The following is a 25,730-nucleotide window of genomic DNA, read 5'->3' as shown; positions in this document are numbered from 1 at the left end:
GGCAGCGACAAGTGATTTGTGCACACCCGATCCCCCCCCACCCGGCCTCCCCCGATCCCCCCCCCCACCCCAACGTCCCTGAACCACTCGCCCCTTTCTGGAAACGATTTACGGCGACTTGTGGGGGGGGGGGGGGGTGCAGATGATGGACGGTCGCATGACAGTCCTACAGCACACACCTGGGGGTGAAAAAAAAAAAAAAAAAAAAGATTGATTCGGCACGTAGATGGCCGAGGGCTCTGGAATTTCAGCTCGGTTGCCGTTTTTTTTTTCCGATCCCGGAAACCTGTGGGCAGGAACGGCCTGGTGACAGCCCCTTTCCATCACAGCCCGGGCTCCAGACCGCAGCCGAGATCTTACTGCTCACAGCGCCTCCTGAGGTTCGGAAACGCACCCATCCCCGAGATCTCAGATGCAAGTCTTTCTTCAAGTCCAAACGAAAGGAGGGCCCTGGCATCTGCTGGTTCTTGTTATGATTCAGCACTATAAATGCTTGATTTAAGTCACTGGTTGGTCACGAGCCTGCAAACTTTTCAAGGTTTAAATTGGCTGCTGTTTGGGTGGGGAAAAACACAATAACCTGCAGACACTGCAGCTCTCCAGGACTGGAATTAAACTTGCAGGCACTGCACCCCTTAAGTTTGAGATCCCTGCCCTGCCATACCATTTGTGAAATGTGTAAAAACTCCCAAGGAGATTATTTTGAATGGAATGCTGTATTCCCCCCCCCCCCCCCTTCCTGAGAAGAGATCTCCAGGCCTGTATACCTTGAGGGAGAGACCTGCTGTAAAACAGCACCATGACATCAGCTAATCCACACAAACCGTAGCTGTCACCCATTTAAAAAATATCTATTACTGTCAGACCCCAGCATGCCAGTTTGCCTTTCTCCTGATCTGTGTGGTCAAAGACCATGCACGTGCACATGCACAAGCGCCTGCACAAGCGCCTGCACACGCGCCTGCACAAGGCCGTAGTCTGGCTTAAGTCTAAGGAGCACGTGTAAATCCTGTTTCCAGTCGGTGGAGGAAGTAGAAAGGCTACACGTAGAAAGGATGTGAGAGAGAGAGAGAGAGCGATAATAAACAGAAACTCTGGAGAACGATGTTAGCAATTAATTTGACTATGTCAAGCTCAAAGTTAGCTGCTCTACAGTACATTTTATATAGCTCAGGCAGTTGGAAACAGGAGGAAAAATGGATTTAATGAGCACTCAAAAGCATGACTACCACCTCTTATCAGCCATGTAGTTTTGGAAAGGGGGGGTTGTCCTTTCAAAAATGTGGAGGGGGGAGGAACAGTGTAAGATTGTAAGACATAGACAAAAGGTGAAAAAGTTTTTTTTCCCCCGCTGGAACATTTTACAGTTAATTCAGCCTCAAAGCCTTCGACGCATCAGATTTTTCTCTCTGTCACGTTTAATACAGACTCCAGTTAACAAAATAAAAGGCATTTGGGACGAAATGAGAGGATTGATGTGACTACAGTCAGTGCAGCAGAACAAGAAGAGGCTGATGAAAACAGAAGGGAGAGAAATGGAATTCCAGTGGGGGAGGAGGGGATGAGCGTGAGAGCGAGAGAGAGAGCGAGAGAGAGAGAGAGCGAGAGAGAAACTCAGAAGTGGTTTAATGAGGGACCGAGCTCTGGAAACATAAATCTCCCCCCCCCCCCCCCCAACCCACCTGCAGCCATGAGATCCTCCAGCAGCACCCTTTGAGTATGAAAAAGCTAATGTTTTAAGCCCCCCCCCCCCCTTTCTGAAGAATGGCCTAAGACCAGGGCCTGTTGTTTATGGAGTCTCAGAGTAGGATGGCTGATCTGAGATCAGTGTATCCTCTTAGCCCATATCCACGGATAGGGTCAGTGAATGGACAGGAGAAACTCAGATCAGCACTCCCAACTCTGAGATTCATGCATAGGGACCCAGGCCTCTCTGCGTCTCCAGGCGACGCTGCTCACCGAAGGCCAGGTCGCCCAGCGTCCATATCCTTATCCATTACGAGCCAAAAAAAAAACCGGCAAACCCTGATCCTGGGACCAGCCCTGGGACTCCTGCTCTTAAGACGCATTATGAATAACTGCTCTGGACGGAGACTAGACTGTGTGACACCCAGGACAGGGGATAGACAGAGGGGAGAAGAAAACAGAAACCTGTGCGTGAAACATCGGCGACATGACGCGCGCACGGCAGGCGGGGATTTCCCATGACACCCTGCTTTCTGAAAAACCCCCGCGAGGCTCGTCACCCTCTCTCTCTCTCCCCCTCTCTCTCTCTCTCTCTCTCTCTCTCTCTCCCAGAGTCGTATTGAAGGCAGGTGCATCCGTCAACTCTGATGAAATCGCTCTGCGTTTCATCGATTGCCTTATATCTGGTCTGGAGCTGGAGCCGTGTTTTTAAAAAAATATATAACCGCAAAAAAGAATGTAGTTCCTTTTTCATCTTTGAAAATGTGTTTTTTCGAGAGCAGCAAGAGCAGCAAAAATGTTCCTCTTTTTTTTTTGTTAAAAAAAAAAAAAAAAATCCTCCAAACGACCAATTTTTATGTTTCTATTTATGAGGGGCGTCTAGTAGTTGTGTGAATTAATTTCGCTGCTGATTTAATTTTTTTTTTTATCCTCCCACCCCCAAATGGTCTTTTTATACGTTTCATCTGTCTGTCTCAGTACAGGGTGGGACTTTCTACGGTGGCCTTACTTGGCATTCTTGCTTATGGAATAGAACTTGGGCCTTTAAATATGACATCACAAGTTCACAAGAACACAAGACTAGACAAGACCAGTTATTGAGAAACACCCCATTGCTCAGCTGATTTATTTATTTTTTATTTTTTAAATGACTCCATAGTCCCGATAATGTCTTTTTTTTGTCTTGATATTATTGACATTATGTGCTATTATCATTTCGTTTTTTATGACTGTGATCATCTAAATGGGTCGTGTGTTCCTCGTGGTGGTTATATAAAAGATAAATAGGCTACTGGAGGATTTTAGCCTTTTATGAGATGGAAAATAACAAGGCTGGGGGGAACAACTTCAGTTTCTGAGGTCGAGAGATTATTTTCCCGTAGTTCGCGGGCTGCTGTTGGTAATGTACTGCTGTCGGCTGCGAATGCAGATTTACTCCACTGCTCTTCAGAGTTTAATGGCCGCCTCTGGGCCTCCCTCCACCGCAGGACCCACAGGGTGCACCACGGCACCACGGCTGGCTGTAATTTACTGTCATATTTAGCTTCAGGCAGTTAGCACCCGCACTTACCCAGAGTGCCATTATCCATTCACATAACAGTCCATTTATATTGCTGGATATTTTTATTTATTTATATATTTATTTATATATTTATTTATTTTTGTACTGGAGACAGCTCAGGTTAAGAGCCTTTGCTCGAGGGTACGACTGGAGTGCCCTGCATTGGAATTGAACCTGCAGCCCCTGGGATAAAGCGCCCTGTGAGTTCCGTGCCGCTGCCGTCTGCGGTTTCCATGGGTCAGCCATTGTGGGTGGGTGGGGGTGGGTGGGGGGGGGGGGGGGGGAGCCACCGGTGGCAGTTCATAATCACAGAGGCTGAGAGGTGCTGGGGTTCGATACGCCCGCAGGGGCAGTTGCCCCAAACCCCCCCTCGAATGCTTGGGAGCGGCTCACAGGAAAACCCGGGCAAATTTGTGATGGGACTGGTGATGTGCTGACCTGGGTCAAGTGCTTTAATGCTTTCAATTCCACTTGGACTCCAGTAAAAACTCCTGAAGATTGCTGACCGATGTTCAGAACAAAAATTCTCCTTTTTTTTTATGCTGAATGGCTTTGGCTGTATGTTTTGCTTGGCGAACGCGGCGTCATTGAAAATTCTCGGGGAACTGCAAAGGAGGTCAATTACTCACAACCCCGTTCTTTTTAGACTCCAGAAGAATTCCTGCGGGCTACACACAGAGTTTTTTTTTAAAAAAGAGACTTCAACAAAAAAAAAAAGGAGCTCCTTTTTCAGGAGCGAAGCCGGGCAGTCCTGGGCGGGATATGAACCGGCCGTGTCCTCCTGCTATTTTAAACGCTGCCGTCTCTCTCTACCCTCTCATTTTCCAAAACGTTGTGTTTCCTGTTCCTTTCATAACGCGGTGCAGAGCGGGACCTGAGCTCGGCTGTGGTTGGCCGCTTAATGACCTGCTTAAGAACCTCTCCGAGACGGCCATTTTGTTTGACTTCTGCCTTCCTTGTGCAGTTCCATTTATAAATGCATGACGCAACCAGCGTTTATGTCACTTAATATTTCAAGTGGAACATATTATACGGTTGATTTGTGTGATCTTTACCTCTGCCTTTTTCATCTTATTTCTTCAATTAAAAAAAAAAGGCAGACAGTATTTTTTTTCCCCTACATTGTCTGCTTTTTAATCATCAGATCTGTCAAAATTCTGGCCCGAACTGGATGAGATTATTTTTGTGAGCAAAGCAGGAACTGAAGTGTCTTCAGAAACAGGAACTCTCTCTTAAAAGGACCCTCAAAATCATTTAAAAAATATATTTTTCCAAAGTAAAGTAAGACATTATAAATGTAGTCTAAATGAAATATTTCATTAAGCAAAGATATGACCATTGATCCAAATGAATGTGCCCTTTCATAAGCAGTTGTCATTGAAGCTTCTTGTTGTCAGTCTGGTGGTCGATTTGTGTTGAGCAGCCATTTCCCTCTGAAGCGAGTGTGTGATTGTGGGATTGGACCCACCCTGACTAACCCGCATCATGTGACCGTGTCCTTCGCAGTGGGCGAGTTCGTCAGCGATGTCCTGCTGGTTCCGGAAAAGTGCAAGTTCTTCCACAAGGAGCACATGGACATGTGCGTCAGCCACCAGCAGTGGCACGGAGTGGCCAAGGAGGTGAGGCCCTGGTGGAGCAGGAATTCTGGGAAATGTGGTTTAATGATTATCAGTGCTGCGTACGATCATCATTTGAAATACTTTAACCCTTCTTTAAACAGCTGTTTTGTTTTTTTGCTTTCTGCTTTTGTATTGTTTTTACTGAAATATCTCGCATTTAAAACATTGTTCCTTTTTATTATTTTGTTTTTCTTTTTTATTTAGTGCTGTACTGTAAAGCCTTGTAAAGAATTGACCATTTTATACTTTAAAACTGAAGAATATTCCCTTTCAAATAGGCCATTGACCCCCGTTGCGGAACGGATATGTTCTTTTATATTGGTTGCCGCTGTTTGATTCCGTGATGGTGGTGGTGTCACATCGCATTCATCTAGCAGGTGTTGAGTCATAGGAGCAAGAGCGGTACAGCGGGCAGGATAAAACCACTCTTAGACCAGAGACAGTGCACATGCACGCAGCATTGTTAGAGCACTAAATCAGATTAACTGCGCCCGACACATAGCTGTGAAATAATCGTCTTAAAATGCACACAATAGCATTAATAACATCGAAGCTCTGCCGTTAGCAGTCACCCGGTTAATTAAATGGGGAGTGCTGAGGCCGAGGACACTGTGCTGTTCCTCCCCTAACTGCCTCCGTCTCTCCGGCTCTAACTGCCCCTGCCCCTGCCCCTGGGGAGGGCCCGTCCGCAGCGAGAGAGGAGCTCTGATCCCTCCGTTTTTTCCGCTAATCAGATTAGCGGGTCAGCTGTAATGCGGCTAATCCCCCTCACACCTCTGTGACATCACACCCCCCCTCCCCTCCCCTCCCCACCTCTCTCTCTCTCTCTCTCTCTCTCTCTCTCATCACATTAAAGAGCTCAGATCAGTGATGGGGAAGTATTGAACTAGAGCAATAATATGATGTGGTTATAATTTAATGAAATGCTAAAACCCGTACCTGTGCCTGCTCCATTGGTGAACAGTCACGGGGAAAATCATTATTTGGAATACTTTAACTCCCAGTAGTTCTAAAAATGGGGGACATGCTTTCTGGGGAGGGGGGGGGGTGCACAGAAAAAACAGGGGGCAGTGAAGGCCCATTAGAAAACCAAAAAGAAAATAGTATCCAATACGGAACCAACGTTGTTGGTGGGGTTTCAAAAAAAGTTCCTGTCACCAAACGGGGGCCTGACCGAAAAAGTTTGGGAACCACCGCTTTTACCCTTTAGACACACGTAAAATTCCAGCATATTACAAATTTAAAAAACAAACTTCTATTCCACACTTGGAACAAAATGATTTTTGTATGGTTATAGTTTTGATTTGGCCATACGTATCCGTTAAGAATTCTCTGGCACATGCAGAAATGAAACGCCACAAAGACTGTTTGAATCTAAAAGCATGTTTAAGCTAATGGACTCTCCCACTCCCCCCCCAGGCTTGCTCTAAGAGTGGTATGACCCTGCACAGCTATGGCATGCTGCTGCCGTGCGCCATCGATAAGTTCCATGGCACGGAGTACGTGTGCTGCCCCGCCTCCCGTCCAGAGGACGCCCCGCCCCGCCTGCAGCCCTCCCTGGAGGAAGAGGAAGATGTGGACGAGGAAGAGGAGGAGGAGGAGGAGGAGGCGGCAACTGAGATAGATGAGGAGGAAGAGGAAGAGGATGAGGAAGAGCCAGTGGAGGAGAGGTGTGTTACAGGGCCAGGCGCGTATACGTGCATGTTTGTGAGCGTCTGTGAGTACGTTGTGCGCGTGTGCGTGTGTGCGTGATGGCCGACTCGATGCATCTCTCTCGCCTTCCCTCTCAGCGAGCCTGCCACGCCCACTCAGAGCACCCTCGAGGAAGATGAGGATGACGACGATGAGGAAGACTATCACTACGCATACGAGGATGAGGAGGCAGACAGAGAAGAGGAGGAAGAGAAGGGCGGAGATGCAGACAATGCGGTGGACAAGACTGCACAGGAGGTCAAAGGTCAGAATGCTAAACTCATTCTTAGGCACACGGTCTTCCTCTCTCCATCTGAACGTTTTTGTTTGATGTACCAGGGAATCTCTCTTTTTTCAAAGCTTACCCATTAGGACAACAGAAATGTTGTTGTGCCCTTTAAAATGATGCATTTTCCTTCCTTTGGCTCTCATCCAGATTATTGTTTAGGTGATAATAAATTTAACAGATAATGTTCTTGCTCGGATAGTTATAAAAAAAACAGTGGCATGTTATTTTTGCACATAATTAAAATATATATATATATATTTTAAATATAAATCACGCTTTCACATGAAAATTCAGTGTATTGATTTAATTATTACATTTTTTCAGCTGCAGTAAGTGTGCTACTTTTCATGATTTAGGAATAACTATACTGTCAGTATTCTGAATGGCAATTCTAGTAGAGTTGCCGGTTTACCTTGGTGGTTGACAATTCTGTAGTACATGCTATCATGCTATGAATTGGTCAGTATTGGTCAATTGATCAGTCAGTGGTGGTCAGCCAGTACACACAGAGCCCAATGCTGCCCCCACGATCTGCTATAATTAGTCCTGTTAGGAGTGTGCGCTAGCTAGCGCAGAGCTCAGTGCTGCCCCTGTGTGGCAGGCTGCTGTAATTCCTACCCCCTGTTAGCGGTGTGCGCTAGCTAGCGCAGAGCTCAGTGCTGCCCCTGTGTGGCAGGCTGCTGTAATTCCTGCCCCCTGTTAGCGGTGTGCGCTAGCTAGCGCAGAGCTCAGTGCTGCCCCTGTGTGGCAGGCCGCTGTAATTCCTGCCCCCTGTTAGCGGTGTGCGCTAGCTAGCACAGAGCTCAGTGCTGCCCCCGTGTGGCGGGCCACTCTAACTGCTGTCCCCTGTTAGCGGTGTGCGCTAGCTAGCACAGAGCTCAGTGCTGCCCCCATGTGGCGGGCCGCTCTAATTACTGTCCCCTGTTAGCGGTGTGCGCTAGCACAGAGATCAGCGCCGTCCCCTGTTAGCATTGTGCCCTAGCTAGCACAGAGCTCAGTGCTGCCCCCATGTGGCGGGCCGCTCTAATTACTGTCCCCTGTTAGCGGTGTGCGCTAGCACAGAGATCAGCGCTGTCCCCTGTTAGCATTGTGCCCTAGCTAGCACAGAGCTCAGTGCTGCCCCCATGTGGCGGGCCGCTCTAATTACTGTCCCCTGTTAGCGGTGTGCGCTAGCACAGAGATCAGCGCTGTCCCCTGTTAGCATTGTGCGCTAGCTAGCACAGAGCTCAGTGCTGCCCCCGTGTGGCGGGCCGCTCTAATTACTGTCCCCTGTTAGTGGTGTGCGCTAGCACAGAGATCAGCGCTGTCCCCTGTTAGCGGTATGCGCTAGCTAGCGCAGAGCTCAGTGCTGCCCCCGTGTGGCGGGCCGCTCTAACTGCTGTCCCCCCGTTAGCGGTGTGCTCCCTGCCGGCGGAGACGGGCCCGTGCCGCGCCTCCATGCCGCGCTGGCACTTCGACACGAGCCAGAGGAGGTGCGTGCGCTTCACGTACGGGGGCTGCGCCGGCAACCGCAACAATTTCGACTCGGAGGAGTACTGCACGGCCGTGTGCAGGAGCCTGAGTAAGTCCCGCTGGCCGCGCGGCGCGGACGCGCCGGCCGCCGAGCTCCGCCCCTTTCCCCGACGCTCTCGCGCCTCATTGGGCCTCCTAATCCCGCCGTAACAGCGCTCGCTCTTACCGCTTCTCTAACGCTAACCCTTTGCTCCTGTTCGCTTTGCCCTTCTCCTAAATGTCTGTTAGACAGAAGGGTCTGGGCGGTCAATTCCATTTCAGGTCAGCTGGTGAATTTGAAATTTGCTAAATGAACTGGAATAAAATATTCCCACATTCCAAAGAGGACTTTTTTCCAGATTCGTTACTCTTCAGCTGACAACTGAAAGTCCCACCCGACCACAAACATCTGACAGACTCCAACTCTGCTGTCTCAGGTCTTTTGGATTACAGCTGTTCCCCTCACACACACACACACACACACACACTTTTCTCATGCCAGCAGGTCTGCTGAAACGTACACAATATGGGAAACTTTTTCGGCTCTCTCTGTTCCTCTGCTTTGTCTGTCCATGACGTCCGTCCATCGGTCTCTCAGATCATACTCGGTTCAGGGCTCCCTCTCTATGCTTAAAAATCCTTCAGATTATTTTCATTCATGTCATGGACGGACGGTCCTCAGATGTCCCATTGTCCTTGAGAAGTCACGGGAAAACTGCCCAGATTTAAAAATGGAAATCTTTACTGCAAGCTAAGCACATCCGTCTCTCTATCTAACTGCCTTACTATCAACATTTGCAATGTCAGTGTGCCAATACTGCAAAGTAATTGCGTACTGGTGTGACAGGATACTGGTGTGAATATTAATTCCACTTCCAAAATTCATTAGTCATTGGAGAGTGAAGACTGCTATCTTTGTGGACACAAAATATTTTGGAAGTAATCTGCGTCAAAACGTAACTCCACATCTTAAAATAACTCAAAAAATTCTGAATGGCTGTATATTGTCCGTATCAGTTCTGAGATCAAAAATATATTTTATAAATATATTTGTGTATCAAAATTTTTTATTTTTATATATTGCGGCATTTTCCACTTCTGTGGGGGCTGCTGCAGGGGACCGACGTCCCTGTTTACTGCTCAGAGACTCCAACTTGCTCATCTCTTCTTTGACCCGGGACTTGGGGCTACTCTCCATCTTACTTCCAAATTCCTGTCACTGCGAAAGTCACACCCCAGCAGCTTTTAAGAAGCGCTGGCCTGTGGGAAAGAGGGGTTCTGAGACTGACAGAAATCGAACATGAAAGATTGTCAAATTATCTCAAGTTGGCAGGTTGGCAGGCAAAAAAAAATAAATAAATAAATAAATAAATAAAATGTGGAGAATGCAGGGGCAAATGCCCATCAGAGGAAAAGCCCTGTTTGCGAATTTCTCCAGGGACTGCTGAGAACGCTATCTGCTCTGTGTGTGTGTGCGTGTTTGTGCGTCTGTCTCCCAACTTTCTTTAACTTTTCTTCGCATCAGGCATTTTTCCCTCCTGCTTGTTCTCCCGTTGGTGTCAACCAACCAAATATATTTTTTCTCTCCTTCTCTCCTTCTGTCCGTTCGTCCGTCCGTCCATCCGTCCGTCTGTCTGGTCTGTTGTGGCTCGCAGTCCCGCCCACCCCCCAGCCCACGGACGACGTGGACGTGTACTTCGAGACGCCGGCCGACGACAAGGAGCACAACCGCTTCCAGAGGGCCAAGGAGCAGCTGGAGATCAGGCACCGCAACCGCATGGAGAGGGTAAGGATCAGCCCAAAACCACGCCCTGCCATGTAACCCCACCCACCATGTAACCCCTCCTGTCACATAACCACGCCAAACACGTTACCCCACCTGTTACGTAACCCTGCCCCACCACATAACCCCATCTCACCACGCAACCACACCCACTCTGACAAAGAAAGGATACTCATTAACCTAACTGCCTCTCTCTCTCTCTCCCTTTCTCCATCCCTCCCTCTCTCTCTCTCTCTCTCTCCAGGTGAGGAAGGAGTGGGAGGAGGCCGAGCGCCAGGCTAAGAACCTGCCCAAGACCGAGAGGCAGACCCTGATCCAGGTCAGCGTTGCCTTTACTTAATGACTCCGCCCCCTCCACTGCCCGTGTCAGCATATGACCGCAGTCTCCACCTTTTCCTCTCTGTAAGCCCACCCCTCTCCCTGTCCTCCTGTAAGAATGTGACTTTAAGCCCAGCTCTTCTCTCTACTCCCTCTAAGCAGTCAGTAGAGACTTTAAGCCCCGCCCCTCTCTCTGTCTATCCGTAAGCAGTCGGTTACAGCCCCTAAGCCCCTCCCCCTCGAGTGTACATCTGCATGGATGTGACCGTAAGCCCCGCCCCCTCCCCTCCCCTCCCCTGCAGCACTTCCAGGCCATGGTGGAGTCCCTGGAGGAGGAGGCGGCCAGCGAGAAGCAGCAGCTGGTGGAGACGCACCTGGCCCGTGTGGAGGCCATGCTGAACGACCGTCGCCGCCTCGCCCTGGAGAACTACCTGGCAGCCCTGCAGGCCGACCCCCCCAGGGTGAGCAGCGCACCCGACCCCCCCCCCCCCCCCCGCCCCATACACACTACACTACATTACATTCAGTTAGCACACACTCTCTTATCCAGCATCTCTCTAATCAGCTGCCTCCTGGTTGCTTTTGTGCTCCCCGACCAATCAGGGACGCACATCTCAGTCACATGATCGCAGTTTTTGCCCCTCCAGAGTCGCTGAATGAGCTAGGTGCTGATATCCTCAGTCCCCAGTGCTGAGTCACTCCTCACCTTGATTAAACTCATAAAAGGCTGGCTCTTCTTTCAGATAACATCTCAGCTCCTCAGTTCCCTTCTCTACCAAACGTTACACGCAAAACACAAGCACTGGCTGGACTGTGACTTAGAAGCTTGATTCTTAAAACAGGATTAAAACAGGAACAGCAGCAAAAGAAAAAACCTATCCTTGCAAACTTGTTCTAGAATCTGTCAGCTCTGATGGGTCTCCACCTCTAAACCACATTTGACTGTGATTTAAATGATTTTTTTAAAAGTCCCTCACTGTTGTATAATGCACTTTACATCTAAATTGCTCTGGATGAAATGGCTCTATTTAAGGGTAAATGCGGATGGCCACGTCAATCACAGTCCCTTGCCGTGCGGAAGAAATGAACGCTGTCACACTAACAGCAAGTGTGAGCCCATATCTGAACACGTTCGTGGATTAATGTGCGCACAACCCATTAGGGTCTGAAGGCTGCACATATGTAGATATTAAACCAGGATTTAAAAAAAAAAAAAAAAAAAAAAAAAAAAAAGTGTAATTGTACAAATCTGTCCTGTGTTCTTTTCTCCTGATTAACGTGATTAGTCTCTTTATCCCTGTATAATCAGACCTGTGCTCACGTGGTGTCTGTCAGCCTGTCTGTTTATTTAAACTCTCTCTTTCAAATGCAAATGAAAATTCAAATCAGCCTTCTTGGCGTAAGCAACAAGGCATTGCGTTTGTCCAAGATAACAAAAAGCCAGCATTCACACAGTAACAAAAATGATATGAGATCACAGCAGGTTGTGAGGTGGTGCGAGGGGTATTATTTAATCATTCTTTTTTAAATACAGTAAAAGTAGCTCTGTCATACATAAGCCAGAGTATAAATGAACCCAATCAGAAGCACCAGGCTTTGACATGCTGACACATACTGTGCAGCCAGTGTTGCTGTGGTTCTGTCCTCTCCGTATGGAATGATGGGTTTCCCTGTCCGCCATGTTTTTCAATTGCCGGGTGGTGTATTTCCAACTTAAATTTGATGATTTTGTATATATTTGTAATGTTCAAAATTGATGCTGTATACTTCATAGTATTTTTTTTATATTCCATTTTTTTATGATTTCATTTTAATTCAGTACATTTTTTTGGAATATTCTTTCATTATATATTATTAAATTAAATTGTTCCTGTTTATTGCACGTTAATTTTGTGAATCTGTGTAATATTTGGGTTTAAGCTGTGTCTGATGCTCCTCCCCCTCCCGCAGCCGCACCGCATCCTGCAGGCCCTGCGGCGGTACGTGCGCACGGAGAACAAGGACCGCCAGCACACCGTCCGCCATTACCAGCACGTGCTCGCCGTCGACCCGGAGAAGGCCGCCCAGATGAAGTCCCAGGTCTGTCCGTCCGTCCGTCCGTCTGTGTGTGTGTGTGTGTGTGTGTCTGTGTGTGTGACTGTAGGTCTGCCTGTGACTCTCTCTGCCTGTACATCTGTGCGCCTGTCTCTGTGTGTGTGTGTGTGTGTGTCTGTGTGTGTGTGTGTGTGTGTGGCTGTGTGTGTGTGACTGTGACTCTCTCTGCCTGTACATCTGTGCGCCTGTCTCTCTGTGTGTGTCTGTCTGTCTGTGTGTGTGACTGTAGGTCTGCCTGTGACTCTCTCTGCCTGTCTCTCTGTTTGTGTGTGTGTCTGCAACTCTCCACCTGCACGTCTCTCTTTCTGTTTGAGTGTCTGTCAGTCTGTGTATGCCTGACTCTGACTCTACCTGTATGTCTATGTGTCTGTCCCTCTCTGTTTTAGTGTCTTATCTGTCTGTCTGTGTGTTGGTCTGCCAGTGAATCTCTCTGACTGTACATCTGTGTGCCTGTCTCTGTATGTGTGTGTCTGTGGAGACCGTGAAGGTCTGCTTCTGACTCTCTACCTGCACATCTGTGTGTCTGTCTCTGTCTCTCTGAGTGTCTGTCCGTCTGTCTGTCTGTGTCTGTCTCCAAGTCTCTACCTGCACGTCTGTCTGTCTCTCTCTCATTGAGTGCCTGTCTGTCTGTAGATTTCTGAATCTGGTGGTCTGTCTGTAGCGCCCTACTTGTAATCTGTTCAGTTGAAAGCATGCGCGGGTGTGTTGGCTTTGCGCGGTGTAGCTGCACTGAGTGTAGTAGGGCTGTTGTGAGCGCGCGGGCTGCTGTAGTGCGATTGTGAGAGAGAGTGATGAGCCTCTGCAAAATACAGAACCAAAAAAAAAAAAAAAACTCCCTCTGAAAACAGTGACAAGTGCTGAGGCTGAATTTGCTGGGATCTCTGCCTCGACACGCCGCAGAGCTGCTCGCACGACGGGTCTGGGATGCCACGCCCGGTCGCGGCCCAGCAGCGCGATCGTAAATCTTCAGCTTTGAAAACTGCCGGCGAACAATGTGGGGGTGTGAAGGGGGGGGGCCTTCCTCTCATCCACCTCCCTGCCCAGCATCAGCTGCAGCTGAACAGCAGTGGGGGGGGGGGGGGGGGGGAGTACGCAGATATCTCTGGGAGTGAGAAAGGGAAGGGGGGGGGGGGAGAGTACGCAGATATCTCTAGGAGTGAGAAAGGGAAGGGGGGGGGGGGTCAAGATGGATGGATGGATGGAGGGAGAGAAGAGGGAGTGAGTCAGAGAGAGTGGGAGGGGAAAGATGGAGGGAAAGCGAGAGTAGAAGGGATGGAGGAGGGAGAGAGACGGACCATTTCACGGCACCGTCACTGGAGCCCTGGTCTCCCGCTGTGTTTTTCCACCCGGCCGTCGGCCGCTGTGCCGTCGGCCTCCCTGCGGGAGCCATAACTCTCTGCGCTGCCGCTCGGAACGGCTCCACCCCCTCGCTCTGCCATTGGCCCGCGGTACCGCCACGCCCCCGCCGCCGCCGGTGATGGCGCTGAAACACCCGCCGCTTCCACGCGATTTACTCAGCCGGGCCGACAACAGCTCTGTCCCATTTATTTATTTAGTTTTCGATATGCTGACTGTAGCTCTGTAAATATTTATTAAGCTTTTTGTAGAGATATCAGCGTTTCCACCGCAAATCCGGAAGGCCGATGTGGCTCGCCGGAGAAGGAGAAGGAGCCCGTTGTGTGTGTGTGATGGTGAATTTCATTTTGACGAGATCGAGATTGTGTTTGCACTGTGTAAAGGAAAGGGGGGGGGGGTTGTAGTTTTCTTGCAAAGGCTCTCTGTCGCCCCCTGCTGCTGGCTGGCGGTTGTGGCAGTGGCCGATCTGAGCAACAGTAACACCTGCCTTTACCACTGAGCTTGAGGTTCCTGCTCTGTTCATTTTCACTGATCATCCACATATCACAACCATCCATTTACCCCCATGCAAGAATGTGCCTTTTCTAGACCACAGGTGTCCAAAAACGGTTGGTGTGGGTGCAGGTTTTTTGTTTTAGCTCAGCACTGGAACACCTGACTCAACTAATCAGGGAATCACGGTCTTCAATCAAGCCATCGATAAGTAGAATCAGGTTTCTTACCGCTAGTCTAAAACAAAACGCCTCACCCACGTCGGCCCTTTTTGATGGATCCGAAAGGACGCGTGTGCTTCAGACTGCCGGTCTGCTTACGGATGTCTTGCCCTCCGCCAGGTGATGACCCACCTGCGTGTCATCGAGGAACGCATGAACCAGAGCCTGTCCCTGCTCTACAAGGTGCCCTACGTGGCCGAGGAGATCCAGGATGAGATCGGTGAGATTCCGGCTCGGAAAACCAGAACCATCGCCCACCCCCAACCCCCACCCCCAAACCCCCCCTCCCCGGGGGACTTGTTTCTCAAGCTCTCTGCTGTGCAATTAAGTAAAAATCACTGGAGTTGTGGGCTTTTGTTATTCCACTCTGTCTCTGCTGCTGAACCTGGAGACCTCCGGGAGACGGGGAGATGGGATGCCTCGACAGTGTTTTTCATCTCCTCTCGCTGCTAATAAAAGGAAGCGAGTGTGGCGGCGCATCGCGGTGATTAAAGTCAGACTTGCCGTATTGACAGAACTGGGGCACGGCTTATCCGGTTCAGCTTCTGTTCAGGAGATCAGCGAGTTTAGAAAGGGTGGGGGGGGGGGGGGGGGTGAACTCTCTATACAGTAAAGATTGATTGACGTGTTCTTTTGTTTTGTTTCTAAGAGGGAAAAGGTTTTTTTTGACAGGCGCTGTCACTGACTGCTATTCATTTGTTGAGTGCTGCAAATCGAGTTAGGAAGTCGGTCTCATTGTTGTGTCCCCCCCCCCCCCCCCCCCCCAAACCCCCCCCCCAGACGAGCTCCTGCAGGAGCAGAAGGCCGACATGGACCAGTTCCTGTCCACCGTCTCCGAGTCCCAGCCAGACGTCACCGTGTCGTCCGAGGAGAACGTGGAGCTGCCGGTCGCCGAGGGAAAACCCTACCGCCCTATCCGGGTCACCTCTCTGGGGTCCCAACCGGAGCCCGAGGGTATGTCCCCCCACCCCCCCGTCCCCCCGTCCCCGTCCCTGTCCCAGCACGCGTAACATCACATAACAGAGCACCAGGACACGTTACATTACTGAGCATTACGCTAGGGTGCCAGGACACATTACACTGAGGAGCATTACATTACAGTACGTTATGCTACGGTGCCAAGACACATTACGTCAAGGTGCCAAGATGCATTACGGTACAGTAAATTATACTGCGGTGTGCCAAGACGCATTAAATTACATTTGTGTTCCAGGGCACCTGACATTACATTACACACATATTACAGAACCCCAGGGGGCCTGAGTTAAGTATGATATCGATTCAAATGATAAATTAAGAGTGACAAAGAAAGCCAGCCATGTGAATTTGGAGGAGGGTCCCCTAAAACATACACTCTGTGGCTCCCCAATGCTGGCCCCGGGAGAGCCACAGAGTCTCCTGGTTTTTGTTCTCACCCTTAAATTTGGACTACGGCTTCAGAGCCAAGAATCCACGTTGAGGTGTTTTAACTGTGCAATCAACCACTGAGTAGCAAAAAAATATAAGCAGACAGCGTGCTTCTCCAGGACCAGGGTTGGGTGCACAGATTTCGTTATGCGTGAATGACCAGGACAAGGGGATGATCTGTTTGTTTTTCGGTGTCAGTTTAAAGAGAGAGGCGAAGCGTTTCGGCGTGTACGTTGCGCTCGGAAACAAGCCGCCATTCCGAGCGCGATCGGAGCAGGGAGGCGACAAGACCGGTCATCCCGTGAGCTCGTCGGCGCTCCTGAACAACACTGGCACACGAAAAGCAAAAAGCATTTTTTAAACAGATTAAGAGACGAGCCGTTTTTTAACAGCCCAGCCCCCCCCCCCCCCCCGTCAGCCCAGCCTCCGACTCCCGACGTTTTGGAGTTGGCTTTCGCCCGGCCTGCTCTGGCGAGATAGAAGAGCTTCACAGAGAGAGAGATAGGGGGAATTATCACCCTCTTCTCTCCCGCTCGCCGAACTGCAGTTCTAGCAGGATTTGAGCCGCCGGCGCAGATCAGAGGAAGATATCGCCGGCGATGGAGGGTCCCGGGGGATTCGCGGGTAATAAACGGGCGGAGGACGAGAGGCGCGGAGTTAAGATGGCCGCTGACGTTGGCGCGTGTAGGAGTCGGCGCCCCGGCCTTGGAGAGTGGAGATCTTCCTCTCGGCCTCTGGGCTCCTGTATCCGCGCTATGCTCAGACACGCCTGCAGGGCGGCGGCCTTGAGCTCCACACAAGAAAATCAGGGGGGTGGCCCAACTCCTTGGGTTCAGTTCCTGGCTGTTAATTCAGGCTTAAATTTTTAAACAGCTGTGTGCACCAGTGCCGGTTGACTCCAGCACGTATAACGTCTTCACCCAGACTGCTGATGTAGCTCACGACTATCAAAAAATTTCTAAAACGATTAAATGATCTCTTCTGCGCCCCTGAGAAAAAAACGCTCCAGGAAAAAAAACAAACACAAAAACGCTCTCAAGCCTAACATCTGCTACCAAGCAGGATTCAAGAGGTTTTCACTGTAATATTGGAATTATTTTCTTGCATTTCCCTCTCCTGGATTGCATGGTTGTACTGTACGTATTTCCACATTTCTGGCCAAACCTTTGGGATAAAATGGGGAGGGGGGACTCTTTATAAACATGAGTGTATTTTATTAAATTAAAATGCTGTGTGTTGTAAATTTCCACAGTTCTGCCTTCTTGGCCAGGGTTCCTGAAATCTTATACCTCAGTGCCACTTATCTGGTAAAATGAAAGACGAATAAATACAGTTTGTTAAAAAAACCTGTTCATTAGATCATTGTTAACGTATGAAAGTGCGAGGCTAAACCGGTTAGAGAGGTGGGTGCTGGGTAGCAGTAAAAAACAGGGTTTGAAAACTCAGCCGGGAGGTGAGGGGGGATCCCATAGAGTGCACAGACCCCCCCCCCCCCCTTCCGCCGGTCACACAGTTTAACACTTTTCTGTTTTCTCTCTGCTCACTTGGTTTCTGTTGCTTTCTTTCTTTTTTTTCTCCTTCCCTCGTTTCTTTCTGTCCCACCGGCCCAGGCGCTCTGCCCGACTCCCCTCTCCCAATGAACAAGAAAGGTTGGTCTCTGCTCCCTCTCTTTTCTTTCGCTCCGTCCATCCCTCCGTCCATCTCCCGCGGTATCCCGGGCTAGTTTTTTCCCGCCTCTTTCTCTTCAGTTACGTCATCCTTGTACACGTGCACTCCTCCCTCTAGCCTTCTTTTCCCCTCCCCCCATCATTTCTTCCGCCTTCCACCTCTTCCTGTTGACAGCCTTGCCTCCCATCCATCCGGCTTCTGCCCTTCTCTGGTTCTTGCCTTGCCTCAGTCGTCTCCACCATTTTTCTGTCCTTTTTTGCGTACACTGCATTCATTCAGCCCGCTCGGTCAACCCGAGAGTTAGTGTCCCGTTTGTAGTGAAGCCACATGGAACCACTAAAGGGATAATACACACCAGGGTTGGTGGGGTCTGTTTCCCTTTCAATCCAGTCAAATTGAAAACACGAACTGAAATTCAGTTTGTATATTGGGGGGAAAAAACATTTCTTAGAAAACATTGTGCCCATTGTTTTCATATGTGCTGATGACTCCAGTGGGCTTTTCTTTCCCACTCTCTCTTCTGTGTGTCTCAGGACCTTGAGACTTGATCATTCTGTTTCCTGACTACCTTCCCAGAATGCCCTGTTCTGATTTAGCGAGCCTGTCAGGGGTGGGGGGGCATTTTGCCGGCAGTCCTGCGGCCAGGTTTAAATTGGTCCCATTTTTCCTTCCCTGGATGTCACTCACGCGGTCGACCCTGCTGTCTGATTGCAGACGGGGCCTTGCGTCCTCCCCCCCCCCGCCGTAGCGAAGCCGTGGTCGTTTGTCTTTTTCCGTTTTACGATCCCGTCGGATGAAGGCCTCGTCTCCGCTCAGCCTCCTTTTTCGCGTGTCGTCAGCTCCCGTGGGCGTCTGCCTGCGTGTTTGCGTGCGTACGCGGTCGCCTGTATCGCCGTACGCTTGGCAACACCGTTGCTAAGTTGGTGAAGTTGCGATTTTTGTCTCCGCTGAGAATCAGTCAAACTGCAGACGAGCGCACAGAAACCCAACTGTCAGCCGATCAAAAATAGCCAATCAAAAACGCGACGGCGTGTGACGTCAGCCAATCAAAAATAGGCTGTTAAATAACGCGACAGCGTGTGACGTCAGCCAATCAAAAATAGTTAATCAAGTAACGTGACAGCGTGTGACGTCAACCGATCAAAAATAGCCAATCAAAATAACATCTGACAGCATGTGAAATCAGCCAATCAAAACAACATCTGACAGCGTGTGACGTCAGCTCCATCACAGCCAAAGTAAAGGGAAATGAAGGCCATTGCTGTGTTCCAACCCTGTGCCAGCAGCATACCCCCACACCATCCTCATCTCCTCATCCTCATCTGTGCATGAGGTCATTCCTGTGGAACTCCTGCTTTTTTACTCATTCCAGTGGGCGACATTTTGTGCCAAAGCTAAATTGTGTGTCACTGGAAGTACTCTGTAAAATAAAATACTTTTTTTGTCTAATTGTATGTTCTAAGCAAGTCGTACAGTATCAATAGCACAGGCACTCCCTATAATGTTTAAAATGCCATCAAGAAATATCTGTTAGCATTTCAGAATTATGGGAGCTGGTTTTGTTAACTGTAGTGAATTGAGAGGCGGAGACTGACACCACATGCATTGGAGGAGAGCACAAGCTTGTCAGCGCTTCCCCAGATCCACAGCGGAGGATGCAGTGACAAGTGCTGATGAGTGCAGTTTGGCTTTTAAAATGGGGAGGAAAGAGAACTCAGCACTGGAGAAAAAAAAAAGAAAAAGTTTTAAAGTTATCTCAACCCTGATCTGTGTGTTACTCAAACACCACAACGCCCCCTCTGTGTCATAGTGGCCACCGAACCCTGCTAGGCGTGCCTCTGCTTCGTCGTCTGTGTGTGGGCCCTGATGCTGATTTAGTGGGGTGCCGTGGGTGAGTCTAGCGCCCCCTGGCTGTGTGGCTGTCCTGTGACTGACACTGTGTGCGCTTTTGCAGGTTCTGGGCTGGATGGGCTGATCGGTGCTGAGGAGAGGATCATCAACAGCAAGGGGAAGCTGAACAGCAACGTGGTAAGAGCTGCGTCGCCAACACGCTTATGAGGAAAAGGGCTGCACCCCAGCCCATCTGTCCATCACACCATCTCAGGAGGTAGAGCGGTCGCCTGGTAACTGGAGTGTTGTCAGTCTTCTGGGTGTGTTGAAGTGTCCTTGAGCAAGACACCTAACCCCCCGTTGCTCCCAACGAGCCGGTTGGCGCCTCGCATGGCTGCCTTGATCGCCGTTTGTGTGCGAGTGTGTGTGTGTGTGTGAATGGGTGAATGAGAGGCATTCATTGTAAAGCGCTTTGTGCAGTTGTTGCTGGAAAATGCGCTATATAAATGCAGTCCATTCACCGTTCTGTCTCCCCATCTGCCTGAGAAAAAGATGCACTCACACACACACACACACACACAGTCGTTTCATCTGCTGTGAACACTCTTGTACGTCTGCTCTTCCACTTACACAGATTAAATAGATTTTACCTGAGACAGAGATCCATATTTCTTTGATCCTGTTTCATATATGACATTTTGCTTATCTGGACCTTTGTCTGGACCTATGGTAACTACAGTATGGTTCTGGGAAGATTTCCATTGTAGGCAAATGTTGTACCTTTTTCTGGAAGCTGCCGTTGACAGGTTCCTGCATGATTAAAATGGTATTCTTCCATGTCACCCTTGAGTATGAACTGTGATGAAGTGATTCTTCCCTGTGTCAAATGCGCATTTGAAATGCTTCAATTCTTTAGATGCCTCAAAAACACTCCTGTAGCTCCCTGAGAATTTTCAGTGGAACGTAGCGAAAGGTACAATCGTCACAGAATCGTTTTCTTCTAAATATTTGGTTAAAATAGGCATTTCTAAATTAAATTATTTGTACTTTTACTGCAGTAATTTGACTGGTGTCTAAAGGGTTAGTTATTTCAGGTTTCAGCATGATTCCCGAGATAAGAAAGCATAAGAAATTATGTGCGCGCGTGTTTGTGTGTGTGTGTGTGTGTGTGTGTGTGTGCGCGTGTGTATGTGTGTGTGCATGTGTGTGTGTGTGCGCGCGCGCGCGTGTGTGTGTGCATGTGTGTGTGCATGTGTGTTTGTGTTATGCATGAACTCAGTCCAAGGGCAGAGCTCTATTCAAAGCCTCACATAAAAGTATCTTAAAAGTTCTTGCTATTTCAAAGTTGTACACTGCAGTAGTTGCAAAGAGTCAAAGTTACACAAAGCACCCACTACCTGTGCTTCTGTACACTTCAGGTGTGCGGGCCACAGTGATCTCAGTGGTCTGTTTTCTTGTGTCCTCTGGGGGGTGTTGTGCCAGTATTCTGAGCCCTGAGTCCCCCACTTCAACCAATCAGCTTCACTGATAGCAATGACGGCAACCAATCAAACCTGCTTCTACATGCTACTGTTCATTCCCTCTCAGTCTCTTCCTCATCTGCGCACAAACAGAAACTGACTGTTTCTCTATCTCACTCTCTTCCTCTCTCTCCTTCTCTCCTCCTATCTCACTCTCTCATACACACACACACCCAGAGTTTCTCTCTCTCTCTCACACACACACACACACACACACACACAAAGGGTACGTTCTCAGTAGCATAACAATCTCAGGGAAACGGGTTGAACTGGTTTCCAAAGCCTGGCTGACAGCATTAGCCTGCTGTCCCTTATGTATTACACACCTGGCATTGCACCAGACCTTGTCTTGCTAGCTAGATATTAATTACTTATTGTACACACGCAGCTACACAGCTATTAGTTAAAAGCATGTACACTAGGCTCCCTGTCTTTTAACCTGCACTGCTACCACACGACATCCATAGCCCACACCCATTTTTTCAGCAAGTGGGTATCTGGTGCACATTTATCAGTTAATCTCTATGTGTACAGCATAAAAGATTTATTTTACATGGGCACAATAACATTTTTTGGGGGGGGGAAGGGGTGTTGGATTAAGTTCTCTGTGTTGCATAAACTTCTTAGTTTCAAACTCGTACTGATAAATATGTATGCGACTGTGTGCTAAATTGCTAACGATCATCGGTTTCTTAGCTGGCTATATGCACGCAGAGTGAGTAACCTTGGCCTCCCTGTCTGTGTTGACAGGTGATTGACGAATCTCTGGATGTTAAAGAGGTGATTTACAGTGCAGAGAGCGTCCACGTTATGCATGATGATGAGCTGGTGAGTACAGCGCCCCTAGTGGGCAACAGCGGGAACTGAAGCTTAACTGAGGGGGTGGGGTTAAATGGGTGAAAGGGGCGGAGTTTGACTGGGTACACACCCCCCAACCCCTCTGCTTAAAGTGGAACTTGGACCTGGATGTTGACCACTTTTTTTATTATTTTTTTTTTTAATTGGAGTTTTTTTTTTGTATTTTTTTTTTTTTTTTTATATTGCCACTGCATGTGTGCATGCATTAAAGTGAATGCCAGTATATACACACGTTTGTAAGTCTGCACAAATGTATGTATGTATGTATGTATGTATGTATGAACGCGCGTGAGAGGTTTGATTGTAGTGTTTGAGTGAACACTGTTATATGAGCCTCCTGTCTGTTACTGTATAACAGGAAATTTTGGAAGGACATTTCCGACTTAAATTTTTCATGATAGAAGAACATTTGTCATTTGCCCTTTTTTATCTTGAAATACTAACTTCAAATATACATATAAAACATATTACTTGTTATACTACTACTCTCTCTCGCTCTCGCTCTCCCCTCCCTCTGGAATTTGGAAAACCAGCTCCACAATTTCCCACATTCCGTTCTGTTGTCTTTACCTGTCCTGACGTTGCCTGGAGACACGGCGCTACCTGAGCGCTACCTGAGCCCTACCTGTGCTGACAGCAACAAGCAGCGTGATGAGTCGGGCCCTTTTATGTGTGTGTGTGTGTGTGTGTGTGTGAGAGCTGTGCTGGTGTGTGGCTGCGTGCAGGTTGTTATTCTGTGCCTCTGACACCGCCCAGGAAACCTACCGGCCCCTGGGGGAGGAGTTCAGCTTCGGCAGCAGCGCTCTGATTGGCCTCCTGGTGATTGCGGTGGCCATAGCGACGGTGATCGTGATCAGCCTGGTGCTGCTGAGGAAAAGGCAGTACGGCACCATCAGCCACGGCATCGTGGAGGTGAGTTGTGGCGCGAGGGGTCGTCCTCTTCCACTCGAAGACTCGTTTTGATTGGTCACCCGTGGCTTCACACGGCAGGACTCGCGCACTCGCGATGCTATGAGCCTGACCAGGTCCGTTTTTCTTGTGTGATGTACGTCTGCCCAAATTCCCAGGGGAGTTTGCTTTGCTAATAAACCAACGGTCAGTGGGCGTCCAATTGGAAGTGACGATTCAAAGCAGTTAGACCATTTAGGTATAACACAGTGCCAGCACAAACCAATCAGGTTGCTGGAATCTTAATTTGGGAAATTTCGGGGCGCTCTGCAGAGCGAGAGGGAGCGGTTCTGGGATTGAGTCTTAAGCTCCACACACTTGCGTCTTCGCAAACAAGCACGGGAATTCATCAGAGTCATCCGAGAGATCGACACTCGGGCATGTGCACATCTGGAAAGAATGCGCGAGATTCCCGTGTGCATACCGTGCTTCATGACAGAAGAACCGCACTGCAGATTTACAGCCGAAAGTCCTGGGGGGGGGGGGTAAAACTGCTGTAAAAACCTCAGAGAATTCCCTGCACTCACTCACCTGGGCTTTTGTGGCCGTGTTTAGGCTGTGACGACTGGGGCAGGAGAAACGGTTCCTGTCAAAAAATGCCGAGTGCCATGAGGCACCCGCCACCGCTACGCTAACTGACCGCCATTTCGCCTCCCGACAGGTGGACCCCATGCTGACCCCTGAAGAACGCCACCTGAACAAAATGCAGAACCACGGCTACGAGAACCCGACCTACAAGTACCTGGAGCAGATGCAGATCTAGTCTGGAGAGGATGTGGGGTGGGGTGGGGTGGGGAGGGGGGGGGGCTAGGGGAGTGGCCTTTAATCTGAGAAAGGAAGGGGGGGCGGGAACATACTACTGACCAACAACAAATCTGCTCACATCAAAAATCAAAAAACAACAAAAAAAAAAAATCATCTTCCTACATCAGGAATGCACATTCTGGTTCATTCAAGGCAGTCTTTAAATAACGCTACTACTACTGCTAGTACTAAAATTGTACAGTAGAACTCTTTTTTTATTTTAAAAAGGCAATGTAACTATGTTTTTAAAAAATATCGGGAAATGCGGTTTGACAACTTATACAACAGTGATTGTCTTCAGATTGATATGATACTTTTAATGTTTTTGTTTTTAAAAACACATGACAAGGAAAGCTAAATAATCTGAATGATTATACGTAATTAAGTAACCACTGTCAAACAATCTACTGCAAAATAGCAGCTGTTCTGTACCATCTTAGAAGTATCCGTGATATAACGATTGATATAAAAAAAGGTTTGTTTTTTTCCCTCTTCAACAGATTGCTTGTATATGAAGGTTATTTGTACTGATTTAATGTATATCAAACAAATGGGGAGAAAAAAAATCATGAACTATTTTATTTTCTGTTCTTTGTTATTATCACGAACAAAAAAAAAATATATATATATATATATAAAAAGTAGATGTACTTGTAGATTTATTCCCCCCCCCCCCCAAAACTAAACTGATGACAAAGATAACCGGGTGTTTGGCGTAGTTTCTCTGGCCTGTGAGTCACAGGTTTGTGACTGCTGTGCGTTTTAGGTGGGGAGCACAGGAGTGTGACCCTGAGGGTGAATCCGTTGAGAGACAAACGAGTACAGGCCTCCAGCTCCACAGGCTCCCATTTAAAGCATAGACGACCAAAAGCTTTTAATACCTCTGTACCCATAATGAGTAAAGCGACCCCCTCCACCCACGCACCCACCGCCCCCACCCTCACTCACTCACCCCTGACTGGGTTTCCTTTTAAATTCATTCAACTTGACCATTTGATTTCAGGTTATTGATTACATAAGACGCTGTGCGACAGGGGCCGGCTTTTTACTTCAGGCAGTCCGTGGGACGCCTTTGTTCAATCTAGAGGACCCCTGTTCAGCTGTGTTGGGTGCATGGTGCTGAATGGAAGAGGGAGCAATTTTAGCATTTTTAGCAGTATAAAATAAAAGCACACTGCTGTTTTTTTTTTGTTGTTTTTTTTTTTTTTGGAAAGTAAAGAAATGTATGAATTAGAGAGGGGCGTGGCATAGGAGCTGGGGGCCAGGGGAGAGGTACAGTCAATCAGGGTGTGGCAGTCAAGGCGTGGTTTCAGTTTTTTCCATGTAAAAATAAAAAATATAAAATATGAGGAAAAGGTTTGAGATTAATCGGTTTTTATTTTCTCATAGTAATGTCTCTTTGTATGCCTGTATAGTTGATGTTGCTATCATGGCTTTTATGGAAGACAACCTGTGGTGTGCATTGTTCTTATGATATATATATTTTTAAGTTTTTGTTTATTTTGTTTTTATTTTCTGGGGTTTTTTTTTCCTCGTGACAGTATCTCTGTATGTGACTGTCTCACTATGCACCAATATGGCTTCAAATATTGTAACGGCCTGCTTGATTGCAGGCAGTTTAAGAATGAGTATAAATATGTATTTGTAATTATGAAATAAAGGAACACGTTGATTATTAGAATGATGAGAACACATCAATAAACTCACTACTACTTCCATAGAATATGCGTCCCGACTTTTTATTTGACGCTACGTTTGTGCGTAATCGTGCTTGCGCTAGCCCAAGTGAATATATTTACCGGGCACAGTCACGGTGCGATTCCAAACACGATAAATGTGAGCTTCAAATATGGAAACCCCCCACACCACCCCCGGATAGAAACCGTGGGGAACACGTCTGCGTCACGCAGCAGACTGAACAGAAACTGCCGATCTGGTGTTTCACAATGAATTGCTCATCACTTTTGGAATAGAAATCTATAAATAAACGTATCAAGTGACACCGGGATACAGGGGAGAACTTGTGAAATAACATGAAAATTAGGCAAATGGACGCGAATAAAATGCATTAGCCGCTTAAATTTCTTAATTGC

General features: G+C 48.3%; 1 protein-coding gene across 3 annotated transcripts in view; it reads left to right on the top strand.

The window, feature by feature from the left end:
- The window catches only part of aplp2 (amyloid beta (A4) precursor-like protein 2), a 61,135-nt gene extending 35,775 nt beyond the window's left edge, over window positions 1-25,360 (top strand). The window contains exons 4-18 of one of the 3 annotated variants that reach the window (XM_035384975.1): window positions 4,754-4,866; window positions 6,286-6,536; window positions 6,657-6,823; window positions 8,241-8,408; window positions 9,994-10,124; window positions 10,366-10,440; window positions 10,742-10,900; window positions 12,390-12,518; window positions 14,723-14,822; window positions 15,383-15,556; window positions 17,620-17,658; window positions 19,632-19,705; window positions 21,778-21,855; window positions 22,642-22,797; window positions 23,495-25,360. In XM_035384975.1, coding sequence (XP_035240866.1) covers window positions 4,754-4,866; window positions 6,286-6,536; window positions 6,657-6,823; window positions 8,241-8,408; window positions 9,994-10,124; window positions 10,366-10,440; window positions 10,742-10,900; window positions 12,390-12,518; window positions 14,723-14,822; window positions 15,383-15,556; window positions 17,620-17,658; window positions 19,632-19,705; window positions 21,778-21,855; window positions 22,642-22,797; window positions 23,495-23,596 — 1,916 coding nt within the window. In that variant the 3' untranslated portion in view covers window positions 23,597-25,360. The remainder of the gene's footprint in view (window positions 1-4,753; window positions 4,867-6,285; window positions 6,537-6,656; window positions 6,824-8,240; window positions 8,409-9,993; window positions 10,125-10,365; window positions 10,441-10,741; window positions 10,901-12,389; window positions 12,519-14,722; window positions 14,823-15,382; window positions 15,557-17,619; window positions 17,659-19,631; window positions 19,706-21,777; window positions 21,856-22,641; window positions 22,798-23,494) is intronic. The other 2 variants (XM_035384977.1, XM_035384976.1) reach the window with 2 other exon arrangements.
- Window positions 25,361-25,730: the final 370 nt, after the last annotated feature.

Source organism: Anguilla anguilla, chromosome 12 (assembly GCF_013347855.1).
Source record: "Anguilla anguilla isolate fAngAng1 chromosome 12, fAngAng1.pri, whole genome shotgun sequence".
Taxonomy (NCBI): domain Eukaryota; kingdom Metazoa; phylum Chordata; class Actinopteri; order Anguilliformes; family Anguillidae; genus Anguilla; species Anguilla anguilla.
The sequence above is the reverse complement of the archived record's forward strand: the minus strand, read 5'-3'. Positions and strand labels throughout refer to the sequence as shown.